Here is a 13,794-nt window from a genome sequence, read left to right as displayed (position 1 = left end):
AAAATGATGATGACTGAAGGCATCAAAACCATATGAAGAATACATACAGCATTTCTTAATTGGCAGTTTTGTTTGCATATACAGCAGACATCAGTAGTTTGTTCACTGCTGTGCTGAAGAGTCTGTGGCTTAGAGGCAAATTTACCTATCTTGACTGCTTACCAAAAGCTCAGGAATGTTTTCAAACAATTCTTTATCACACAGCTGTTAGTTCTTACAATTGTTTTTTTAAATATAGTGGTGTTTCTCTGTGGTTTCTTTTTTTATTATTGTTTGAAATGGTTTAGCAAGAAATCCTACACACTAAGAAGACATGAAAGAATGAGTCATTCTAGGTTCATTTTTTATCAGTTGAACAAGAGCCTGTTACTGCAGAGATGCCATTTCCTCACCCCTTTTCTTCAAGGAGAGGTACCACCTGCCCCCTACAGCAACTGCAAGGGGATATAAGGTTCACCTTCTTACTTCCATGGCACAGAGCTGAGAAGACTGGAAAGGCTGTTTATAATCTGCTTGCCCAGGGAGTAGCATTGTAGCTTTCAGCTGTCACCTGCTCATGCCAGCACACCTACCATATTTTCTGTACAGTGATGGCTGCTTTGGATATATTTTTCCAAGAAAGGAGATCCAAACATTAATAACAATTTTTTTTAATTAAGACTATGTCTGTAGAGTATTTCCGCAACAGAATGTAAGTAGATGAAAACTCGTATTAGAGAATTCAAATTTATGTTAAGACAAATCAATTTTAAAAAATGATTGCAATATTACTATGGCTGAATATTGAAAGGCAACTCATGAAACCATATCAGCGCTTGAATGAAGCAAATCTGTACCAACATAAATACTGATTTCTTTTTAGGGTATCAAAGTGCACCTCCAGAGTCAGGGGTGTATATTTCAAGCCTTAGCATCCTTACCTACTTCTGGTATCCATTTAGTCAGAAGACAGAGACTAAACAAAATGATGTTCTGAAAGCACTTTTGCATTTCACCAAAGAGCAGGAAGAAAAGGCAGTCAATTAAAATACACGGCAAATGAATTCCTAAGAACAACTTCATATGCTGGGAAATGCATGACTTTACAAGACAGCATTAGATGTGTGCATAACATATCCACTAAAGCAATACAGTCTACTGGAGATGAGCGTTCCTGGCATGTGCTTGCGCCATAGCCCTTCCAGCTAGGTACATTCAGCCACACAGGCTTGCAACTTTCCTTAGATGGAGCTGAATTCTTCTCTCAGCTTTGCAACACAGATTTCAATTCTAATACTGCAATCTCTTCACAGCCTTCAAAATTGTCTGCAGATGGAGATAATGGAACACTAGAGCTCGATACAGAGCAATTTTGCTGTGCTTTCAACATACAAGCTGAAAGAAAGAAGCAGAAATCTGACAAAAGATGACTTTCAGTTTGCTTTGCCAGTGGAAAAAAACTTTACTAAGAGAATCACACTGCTTTATGGGTTCTCAATTCACAGGAACAATAAATTACCAATTTTTGTGATTGCCATCTATGAAAGGCAAAAACTACATAATGACTCCGATTTATTACTGCTACTATTCTAGGTTTTGTGACCAGATCTGGGAAAAATAAATGTTATGTTATTGCTCTCGCTTGGATCAAGGAGTACAAGCAACAACTGAAAACACAAGAGGTAGGGAAACTTCGTAGAACTGCTTTTCTTTTTTTTAATGAAATGTATCCTTTTAAAGGTGATCTCCGGATTCTGAAAAAATGCAGTATGTATAGGTACCATTTATGGAAGTCCTTGGTGGAAGGCATAGCAAAAAGTGAACTCCAAAGAAATTACTAAAGATAAAATATACTTTTGATAATTTTCTCTTCATAATCTCCTATTCCACCAGCAGAGACAGATAGAACGGACTGAATTAATGCATCCTTCTAGCCAGGAATACACAGAGAGATTCATACAAGATTCAGCTGTTACTTTAGAAGATACTGTTTTCCTGCTAAAATTCTTATGGATCATGAGAGCGTAGATTAAAGGATTCAAAAGTGGTTCCTAAGGCACTTTTAAAATACCATGTAAATATTCAAGAATAACTGATTTTCAGCAAAAGTAAGTGTTAAGAATGAATACAGCACAGGAGCTAATGCAGGCACCAAGGTCTCGTCAGTGAGAAGTCCAGAAATGAGTGCAACATCTGCTTTAACCTGCCAAAATCTGAGTTATCAGCACAGTATGTGCTTTTCCCTGTCCACATGCTGCCTAAGGAAACAACGCATAGGATTTTCAGTTAGAGCATTCAATGAAGACGAAGTATGTTGAACATACAATCAAAACTTCACATCATGAAATGGCTCAAGTTTATCCAAAAAAATTTCTTACCAAACACTTCAGTGCAACTAAAAATTAAAAAGAGTACCTCTCAGAGTTGGGGTTCTTCAGAGCATGTTGTGATCATAAACAGCAGAAACTAGGATAGATTCCTATAACTAAGTGTTTTGTATCAGCTTAGAAAGAATGAAAATGTCCTGTTTTCAGCTGGGACATAATTAATTTCCTTCACAGTGTCTGGTATGATATTGTATTTTGACTTTAGGAGAAACGCAATGTTGATAACACACCGATGTTTCTGTTGTTGCTAAGCAGTGTGATACAGAGCCAAGGATGCGTCAGTTTTCAGCTCCTTGTATTGTCCTACCAGTGAGGGGCTGGGGGGCACAAGGGGCTGGGAGTGGACAATACCAGGACACCTGACCCAAACTGGCAAAAGGGATATTCCATACCATATGACATCATGTGAAAAAAAAATCTATAAAACTGAGGGGAATTGGCCAGAGGGGCAGCTGTTGCTCAGTGGACTGGCTGGGCATTGGACCTGGTTGGCAGGTGGTGAGCAACTACTTTGTGCATCAATTGTTTTGTAAATAGATGTAGATCACTCCAAAAGTAATGCTTCCTATTTATTTAAATGGAAAATAGATCAGATACGAAGAGCACAATAACACTGTGTGATAAAGCAAACTGTCAGCTACAAAACATGATTTTTCAACATAGTGACCACCATTAGATATGCATTTTCACCAGCGACGAACAAGAACCCACATGCAACACTAGTAGAAACCTACATCAGCGGAGGTGACCCACTGTTATTGTTGCCAGTGCTGAAGAGCATCACCCACCACTTCACTGTACTCACATTCACTGTTTTGTCTCGATGAATGTTCAGCAAACATCGATGAACATCAGTGGGTGCCATTTCTTCTGCATGGAGGAATTCAACTCTACCCCTTTGCTTCATATGCACTTCTGTCAGACTGGCCCTCTGCTGCCATCTGTCACACAGCAACAAAATAGAACAGAATATTGATGGGAAGGTTCAACCTCTACAGCCATACCACCAATATCTGCCTCTGACATCATGGGCCAACATAATAAAATAGGAGGCATTACTTTCAGAGCAGCCTCATATACAGATCTATGTAATCTATCTATTATTCTCATTACTGTTATTTCTCTCTTTCTTTTCTGTCTTAGTAAATAGTTTTTATCCCAATCCATGAGTTCTACCCACTGGGTTGAAATCACGCTGGGAGGTGAGGGAGTGAGCAAAAGGCTGTGTAGTGTTCAGCTGCTTGTCAGCTTAAACCACAACAGAAAATAACTGATACATTCTTGGATGGGAAAAGAAAGGGAAACAGTATTTTTCAGTATGAAGAAAGAGGGATAAACACATTTTCCAGAGAAGCCTTTCTTTCACTTCCTGCTGCTTAAAATTAAAAGCTTCTGGAAAAGACTTGCAAACTCCAACAAGTAATGTAGAGAAGGTAGTTGAACAAATCAGGTGAAAGCAAGTGCAGAAGGGAGCTGTTACTAGGCAATCTCAGTAGGCACACTGTGTAAGTTGGTCAAACTTGTTTAGTGGGAAAATGCTGCCTTAGTGTTGCACAGCTGGTGAGACGTTCAAGGCAAGGAAAGCTATCCCTGTAGAGAAACCAAAGGAACTGTCTTGCTGAGCATACACGTGAGTAGTTATCATGCCTCATGAGAAAGGAAAGTTATTCATACAAACGACATTTGCACATAAATCAAGTTTCAAGACATCTTAAACAATCCTGAATAGCTCAATCTTGCAGCTGAAGAAACATGACTACTACTTTGTGAAGGCGCAAAGGATCTGAGTGGGTGTAGCAGCTCATATGGGTGCAAACAGCAGTCTTATGAACAATGAATTTATTCCTCTATCATCTTCCTTATGAGTCAAAAATGACACTGCTAAATTATAGCTAATGTTTATATACAGTTATCTCCAAAACAGTAGATCTGAGGAGACAGGATAGGAAATAGACAGGTATACCTTAAATATCAAAGCTTGTCCAGACCAAACCTATTGATTGGCATCACTTCTCTTCTGGAATCAGCAGGCTAGAGACAAAAAAAAATTGTACAAGAACTAGCACCTGTTTAATTCCATGCCTTTGGTTGTTTGCTCCAACAAATCTCAGTATGTGCATTCTGAGTCATTTTTGTATATGTTGCTAATAAGTAGTACCTACATTTTACCTTTCTTTCATGTCATCTATGCTTATGCAGAGCCGCAACAAATAAGGTTTGAAATTAACTTCTTTTGTCTTTTCTTCCTCCTCTGAAAGAAAAAAATACAATAATATAGATATTAGGCTTTTTTAGACCTTTTCAACATGAGATCACCATCTAACATATATTTAGATCCACTGAGCAGGTTTGCAGCTCCAAAAAGCTGAGCTAAACTAAAACATGAGCACCATAAGCTTGTTAGGTTTCTGACTATTAACTAAGGCACTCGAGTAAAAAATCTAATTTTCAGAGATAACAAGTACCTGTAGTTCACACTATGGTCACCCAAGGTTTGAAGAAAATATGAATGTATACATATATTTGAAGTATCCTGAAGCTGAGAGTCTCTTTTTTTGGCTTCATTCAAAGGCGATGGCAGAAGTAGTTCAAAATATCTGAGTCTGACGCAAAGACAGTCTTGGTAAACAATATGGGGAGGAATAGAATTTTATGAAGCTGCTTCACAGAACAGCAAGTTCTCTAATATGCAGGCCAGTAAATTTGCTTTGGAAGGAGTTCAAGTTGATAAATCTCCCTAGCTATGCTTTCTGTCGATTGATACGATAAGATATATTTTACTTAAAATTAGGATTGTCTGAAGCTCAGTGGATTTAATTATTTGTAATTATCCAGTTGTTGTCAGTATGTGGCCATTTTATGACAGTGGTATCTACTGTGTGGGTCAGGTTCAACTGTATATCTTTTCAAACACAGAATTAATGTACTATTGATGAAACCATTACTAGAACCAAATTAAACTCTGGACTGATGTATTGGTCCACAGGGTGCTGTCAGACATGAAAGGAGTAATTAGTATTCATTACTTCATACTCTGCAACATTCCAATTATTAATGAACTTCAACTGCTGGACTGCACCATATCTATCACAAATACCTTTCTAGTCCTTCTTTATTAGGAAGAAAAAAAACCCACCAAAGTGCCTGACACAACTACAAGAACAAACAAATAACAGAAATTAATCCAGAATGAGGAAAACTCTCCTTCTTTGGTAATAAGGGAGTGTATATATTACCGGTGCCTCACAAAGGAGCCCTGCCACATCTTTAGCAAGCCATGGAACACTGGGTCAGGTAGTGCTGCTAAAATAATCACCCAGAGAACTTACATTCATACTGGAATGGCTTCATACTTGTGTGCTCGTACAGCTCTGTTGTGCTACATAGAAACATTTGCTAAGTGAAAGCAGAACTGTATTGTTGGAACTCCCGTCCTTTTCAACTCAACTTTTTTCAGCGTTTCACATCCCTCTGTCTTGTGCCTTAAGACTTGTTTTACCATAGAATATGACTCATCTCTCTTTTAGACCACAATAATTCTAATTTCTTCACTATAGATTCTGAAAATAAAGCTATATTGTCTTACTTAACTATTTCAAATACCATTAACATCATATAGAAATGCAACAATAAGAAATCATTTCAAGTCTTGGTCAAGAGTACATCTTCCATTAACTTCATGTATTCAAGGAGATGTGAGCTTTTGCTTAACTTTACAGCATGGGCACCAATGTCTGACATTCTGGATGGAGGAGGAGGGAAAAAAAGCTTGAGTAATCTGTTCAAAACTAGATATCAGTTTTATTTAATATATCTTTCATATATTCTCTTTAAATAATCTCAATCTGTGCAAGCAGTCTAAATGTTCTTTGAGTATTATTTAAGGCCCCCATCAAGAAATGCTTTAGGAATACCTCTAATTTTTACCAACATGAGAATTATGTTCTCAAACATGAAAAGTCTACTTTGTGGATGTGTCGACTGAAAACAGAAATAGAGTAGGAGAGACCTTTAGGACTTAAAAATAAATTCACATTTGAGTGGAGAAAATAACAAGGCATTTCAGTCCACAAGATGAAACACTTAATGTGGTTTACCAGGTTTACTCATATGGAGTACACTGGAAGTTTTCATGTAAAGTGATGGAAGACATCACAGTCTAACATTTTTTTGTACAAAATGCTTGTAGACAATCTCAATTACTGTTCCTATTATCATCCATGAAAACATATCTAGAGGTACCTTAACTAGATCATAGGAAGTAGTTTTGATGATATTTTCTAATTTTGATAGCTTTTTTCCCCAAAAAATCTAGGAAAAAAAGGAAAGTGCAGAAACAAAAGATGAGATTTATAGGCACACCCCAAAAAGGTCAGAACATGTAGTACGCCTGCTTACTGGGTGCTGTCTGCTACTCCTGTGCAGCATTTCAGAGAAAGAAGACACAGTAAATCAGTCTTACATTACCTGGCTTGAACCTGAATCTCCCATGTGAACACCCATCTCCAGACCTCTGAGTTGAAGTGCTGCTGTCTTTCCATTGAGAGTTTGGGACAGCTTCTGTTCTTGGACTTGTTTTTTTTTTTTTTTTTAATATAAAAGTATACGTTTTCACTTTGAATTGAGGAAATCTCATGCATATCTGTATTTCATTTCAAGTCCAATTCAAGAACTGAGAAGATAATGTTTTTATCCAATCAGATGCAAATACTGACATTTTAATATCTGACATTTTGATATTAATAATTTCAATATTAAATATTAATATTTAATATTCATCAACATTTTTTAGGTATTGCATTTCAAAAAGAAATATATAAACTAATGAAGTGTTATGAAATAGTAAGCAGAAAGTGGCAAATCAAAGCAATATAGATCCTGTTGTCATGGACAAATTCTGATTGCGCAAGTATTCCTTCCCCTTTTACCTGTATGTCTTCCAGTTAGGGGATCAAGTAAGAGATCGATAGATTCAGCCATGTTTTCAATTAGTATAATCTCTCCACAAGCCAAAGCTGTATCAATAGTCTTCAGACAACTTTCCATGAAAAGGAACAAGAGTCCTCAAATATTAGAAAAGTGCTAATTATAGACAGAGTTCTATAATAGAATTGAAGAAGCTTTTCTAAAAGAGCTTGGTTCAACTATGCAGAACTGTTCACAAAGACTTCCTTGTTAAGAGTTCTACCACTATGATTTAAACATATTTACATTTATCCTCTTACTAATCCTGATATTAAACAGAAATATATTGCTGGAGATTTTCTAAGCAAACATGAGGATCAAGCACCACGCTGAAGATACTGGAACTGACGTAGGAAACAGGGAGGGAGGGAATGTATTTATTAGCATTTCTCTTAATGTTACATTTAAGTATTGTAGATACCTACACAACATTTTGTTGAAGGGTTAGATTGAAACTTGGAAGACCTCTGTTTCAACAGGCAGCAATTAGGGAGCAGATAATTGTGGAAGATAAGTAATTAGGACAAGCTAATTTTATGCAGATGTGTGTTGCAGAGTATGAGTGAAAATCACAAGTATTTATAAAGTTTGGGTAAGGCAAATAATCAGGGAAGGTGGGCAAAATGAAGAGAAGACAGGATAAATGATTAACAGTTTTTAAACATGAGGCATTACTGTGACCATTTGCTGTGCTGTGTAATTTTGTGTTTTATCTGGAATTCAGTAAAATAAACTCAGATAACTCTTTGAACTGGAGCAGCCCAAGACTTAGATAGCTGTCTCCCTAAATCAAAGTAAATATGAGAAAAGATATGAACAGATCGATTGCACAGAAGTTCTATCAAGTTATGCAATATTCAGTAAAAGCAACTAGAACTAAAACTGCACTCGTTTATCTGCAAAGGAACAGATATTGTCTCATGCCTTGAATGCAATACTCTGGATTGAGTTTTCCCCTCCTTTAGGTGCACGTGCTGTGTTTTTCTGACTACACTGTACAGAATAAGCAATGTCATGCCATCAGGATTTGCACCTTACCATGGAAAATTGATTTGCCTTTCCCAACTTGCATTTTATTCTCTCCTCAACACTTGAACACGGTACAACAAAATGCCTCCTTTTAAGCACCATTTCAAATGGAAAATGATACTATGGCTAAATAAGCAGCAGTGTATTAGTATTCCAAGTAGTCAAGTAAATGCATTCCGAACACAAAACTTAGGGGAAGTTCAGTGAGCATGAAAGCCAGCCTTTCAGCACACACATAACCATTCTCTCCTAGATGCATGACTTTAAAGTCAGTTCTGTATTTATTCTGTGTCCATTCAATTCCCTGTTTCTGGGGATCTATCATCAGAGGGCCCTGCTCACAGTGTGTCAGAGCAGTGGCATTTTCTGCTGACACCCTATCAGCAAGCAGACTCTTGTTACTCTGTGCTGCTCTTGGAGCATCATTCATCAGGATGGCAGAGTCTGGCCCCTCTATCACAGGAACAGGACACTTTGAGGCAGAGTGGAACACAACAAACCAGCAAGGTTACCAGGCACCAAGGCATGACTCAGTGCAACGATAACTGGGCTGAAATAGTTAAAGATTTTCCTGGCAGGAAATTAAAAAGGACCCCCTGCTGACTCAAGATGCAAAAGAATCAGTTTGTGGTATTTATCCTGGGTTTTAAAAAATGTGTTTTCATTTAAGCTGCTTACTTCATAAAATATATTTATATTTGAGAAAGTAAACCCATACATTATACATTTCAGGGTGTATGGATTCTGATATTGCAAATTCAGTGCTCAAGCATGCTCTTCAGCAGGTACTTTTGGAATCAGTGTTTAATTTTTTCATAGTGAAATACAGGGCAAACTCCCACCAATTTCTTCACCACATTATTCCAGATTTCCCTACTTGCCATGTCTGGACTGAATTCTAACACCATAAATTAAAGGAAAGCATAGCATCATTGGTACTTGTCTAAAATCTACCCTATTCAAATATTTAAATACTCTTCTTTCAAAATTTTCCTCCTTAGACATGTATAGTCCTTAGTGCTGGCTTGCAGACTTGAGATAATCTTAAAAATGCGCCCTAACATAAAAAGCATGCAAAATTTTTATACAAAAATCAGTACATCTATATAAGTTGAGCCAAATTTCCACATTAGTACTGATAAGAAAGAACAATACATCCAGTGAAGTTTCTGTGCCAGCAATGTCACAGTTGGAATACCATAGTTGGAAAAATACATAACTCTGTCTAAAAGTGTCTAAACCCTGATTCTAAACACCAAGTCCAAAATAAACATCATGTCTGATGAAGCACAAAAGAACCAGACAGACATGTATCCCCGAAACCATTTAACATATTTATCTCCTGCATATAATACATTTATTTAAATGTACCAAAAGATGACAGTGCGATTTCTTCTATCCCTGGACTGAAAAAAAACAATATACTCATTTCTAAGAGCTGAAATACTTCCTTATGGATAAAAACAAGCAACAAAGTGTTATCAGGATTTCTAATACAAATTTTTACTCAAGAAACATGTTCTAATATAAAAACTTCTATTTCATGATGTGGTACTGGTTGTTGTTCTTTCTAAAGATGACTATTAATAACTAAAACTAACTATTTTTAAAAACATCTCCTTTGTGCACTGCTCTTTCTTTTCTGCTCTTCCCCACTTGCAGGAAAACAATCAAGTCTGAAATGAAGTCTTTTATTTCACTGCTGTTCAGTGAAAGCATCATAAAATGTACAATGTTACAGTATATTTCTATTTTTAAAAGTTTCCATCTATTTTATGGAATTCTTAAAAAAATAAAAAATGATGTTTTTTTTTCCAGGGCCCCACTATCAAAAGCAAATAAAGAGAGGGCATTTTCTTCTATCAGCATTGTGCTGCAAGGTGGAAGGAAATTCTTTATCTGCAGACAAAGTTTTGGTAGGAAAGATCAGGGAGATGTTCCAAACAAGAAATAGCTCCACACAAACTCATTATGGTTAAACTCTTAAAAAGTAAACAACTGCAAAAATATGGCATTGAAGCTCTGAGTGCTGACCTTGGGCAGTCAGGATTCAGCTATAACTGTGAATTTCTGGAGTGTCCTAAGGCAACTCAGATCATCTGCTGTGCCTTAGCTTTGTGATTTAAAATAGGGGAAAGCATTCCACTCTTCACATGCATCTTCAGTTGCATTAATTGTGGTACAGCACAGATTTGTGGCAGATGCAAAAGACGGAATGAGCTGGAAGAGGTCAGGAGCACCTACAGCACTGAAGAGGAAAGGAACAAGGAAGGACAAGGAAGGAAGACAAGGTGACAGCACTGTGAAGGCAGTGACACTAGAACAACCTAGCACAGAGCGTACAGCAACAGAGGCACTGATGTAAGTTTATGCCAGTCACACCACATCATGCTAGAGCCATAGTGTGTGAGCAGTCTTCGAGAGATGAATGAAGTGACAGAATCTGGTGAAATACAAGGCTACTATTTAGTAGGCCACAGAATAAAATACTGAAGCAACAAGGTGAGAAATATTTGTGGAGACAACTCCAAGGGTTAGACACTCTCTGTGTTTATTGAATGTTATCCTGGATTCCTCTGTGTAAGGTGAAAAGGGGATTATGCAGTGTATTCACTGCTTGGAGCTGAAAAGCTGAACAGACTGGGTCTCTGCTGTCAGCATCTGCAGCACTTATCATCACACAGCTGTCACAATAGAGAGAGTTTTACAGGGAACTGGAAAGGGAAGAAACTTTCTTTTCCTTACCTCCTCGTTCCCACTGCCCTCAAAGAACTGAGGAAAGTATTTTGTACTGGAATGTATACAATGGAAAACAGACCGCAACAGGTATTTTATAGCCACTTCTAAATATGATCTATAATCAATAACAAATACTTCAATTTTTGAGACTGGCTTTAGCAAATCAGACTCCTCACTGGAGACTGCCATTTTGTACAGTACAATTTCACCTCCTGTGACTTTAGAGAAAGAATCCAGAAATGTTCCATCTGTTCTTGACTATATGGTTTTGTGAAGGCTCCAAAGAAAGATGCAAACGCTGCTGCTGATGTAACATCCTTGAGTACAGTTTTCTTTTATGCTTTGAGGTTTTCAACAGATTGGCTCCAATGCACATTTTCAGACTGCAGAGCCAGACTAGAAAATATCATCTCCTGAACAACTTGGAAGTGACAGAACATTAAATCCTCACATTAAAAAAAAAAACAAACAAAAGCACTGCAGGAAACGTACTCTGCCAGTGAGGGATGAACTTCCTAAGGCTCTAAGGCTGGAAAAAATTCATGCTTTCTGGTGGTAATCTGAGCCCCTTGAATCTGAAAAATTAGGATAGAACTGTTCTTAAAAAGCTTTTTATGTTTTTCCCTAACTTTTTCTTCTCTCCCCTCAAGTAGTTGGTGCTTTTGCTTAGGGCAGGCACAGTGTGGCAGGCATACTACATCACTGGCAGCATCTGGCGTGTGCCAACAGATACAGCAAGACGGTGGTGCTTTGTGTCAAGTGCAATCACTTCTGGGCAGATTCAGAAAAGGCAGTGTAAGGACAGGAGGCTATCAGGAAAAAAAAAAGTAAGAAGGGGAGAGGAGGCAAGATTGGAAAAGCCCACTAAAATCACCCAGTCCAGCTCTCAACCCATCACCACCATGCCCACTGAGTCACATCCCTCAGTGCCACATCTACACGGTTCTTGATGACATATTACAGTCACCTTCAAAATAATGAAATTCTAGATGTAAAATTGGAGTAGACTTCCTGATTTGTACTGTTTGAAATGTCTATAGAAACATTTTTCCTATAAATAGGAACAGGATAAAATAGATGTTTCTTCACAGTTTGCTCACTTGCATCAGGGAAATCAGGAAACCATACTTCAGAGAGCAGAATAACTGAGGTAAATCAAGGGCCAGGAAGAAAGAAGGGAAACACACTGTCCTTTACCCACTATCAGTACAGACATTTATTTTTCAGTGATGATGTTAATCAAAATGTATTTTTTTCCAGCTTTTTACTTGTTCTAATCAAAATCAATGAGAACCTTGGAATAGAAAGTATCTTTCATACATTCTACCATTTAAAAAATAAATTTCTATGTTTAAACAAAGTAATAGAACACCTGTTAAAGTTGATATTTATGAAGTATTTTCCCTCTATGTTTTCCTGATAATCAGAAGTATCTACTAAAGTGGTTAACCAGAAGACATGAGGAAATGGAATTATCTATAAAATACTTAACTGTTAGCATTGAAATTTTTTACAGTGAAAATGCAGGAAATCAGTGTGTGAAGGCCTCCCACGCCCCAGTTAGATTCATAAGAGCTGCCCAACCAGTGACAAGTGAAGGGCTACTTCCATGGAAAGCTGTAACAGCAATATTTATATGTAACAGTTTTGTTTCAAAGTATATTAGACATCCATTTTTTCCTACAAAAGTCACTGGATTCTTCCTTAAATCATGAAATGAAGGCAACAAGACAAAAATCCATTCATTTACAAGAGTGCTTTTTGATTTATCCATTCTCTCTTCTTGTCACTGACTGGAAAGTCATAAACAATAAAGAGCACCCACCTCATTCTCCAAAATAGCTTTGAAATTTGAAGATTTACTAAACATAGAATGATTGTCTATTTAAATCTTCAGTAATTTTACCGTGCCACCCAAGCACCATAAATCACTAGTGACATTGGCTAACAAGGGTTTAAGAGTTGGAACATGCAGTGTAATAAATTTCCAGACAGTTAAAAATCACTATAATTTTATTCTAATGCATTATAGATTGCCTGTAATGTCATCCTGGCCGGGGTGACCCATTTCTAATTTTGAACAGCTGTTCAGCTCGGGAGTTAGTTAATGATTAAATATAAATTGCCTGATTTATTAGTCTGAATGGTTGAGCTTCCAGGTCAATGCTATATAGACAAAATCATCAGTCTTGATGCTTTTCAGAACATAACTGTCTCCTGTTCTAGTCAAAAAGAATTTATTCTTAGGAGAAAAGATGTGACATTCTCAATTAATCCTTCTAAATATTTTCCCCCTTAACTTTCACAAAAACATCACTAATAAAAACTTGTGTCTTGTAAAAAAACTTAACTACACATAAACCTTCAAATCTGATCCCAAGGCTACCTATCTGCAAGGCCCATTGGCTTCCATGGTGTCTTTGAGGATCTGCTGGGCCATGTCTGCAGAGACTGACTCAGGCATGCTTGGGAAAAGAAGAATATTCATATGCAGATAACATTGCTACACACCACTGACTGCACTGTTGTTCTACCAAAGCAAAGATTATTCACACACTTTAAGTTTCTAGCTATACCAGTTTTAGAATCAGGGAACAAAAATGGATCTGGTTTAACTGAACTGTTTAATTTTTTTAAAAAATTATTATTAGTTTTATACTTTAACAGTGCATTTCTTAGAAACTGATCTAATCTT

General features: G+C 37.1%; 1 protein-coding gene across 1 annotated transcript in view; it reads right to left on the bottom strand.

Moving 5' to 3' along the window:
* DNAH11 (dynein axonemal heavy chain 11) overlaps positions 1 to 13,794 on the bottom strand; it is a 120,433-nt gene that overhangs the window by 12,945 nt on the left and 93,694 nt on the right. Inside the window, 3 exon segments of the mRNA XM_021385495.1 lie at positions 7,259 to 7,394; positions 8,590 to 8,832; positions 11,309 to 11,482. Coding sequence (XP_021241170.1) covers positions 7,259 to 7,394; positions 8,590 to 8,832; positions 11,309 to 11,482 — 553 coding nt within the window.

This window comes from Numida meleagris, chromosome 2 (assembly GCF_002078875.1).
Source record: "Numida meleagris isolate 19003 breed g44 Domestic line chromosome 2, NumMel1.0, whole genome shotgun sequence".
Taxonomy (NCBI): domain Eukaryota; kingdom Metazoa; phylum Chordata; class Aves; order Galliformes; family Numididae; genus Numida; species Numida meleagris.
The sequence above is the reverse complement of the archived record's forward strand: the minus strand, read 5'-3'. Positions and strand labels throughout refer to the sequence as shown.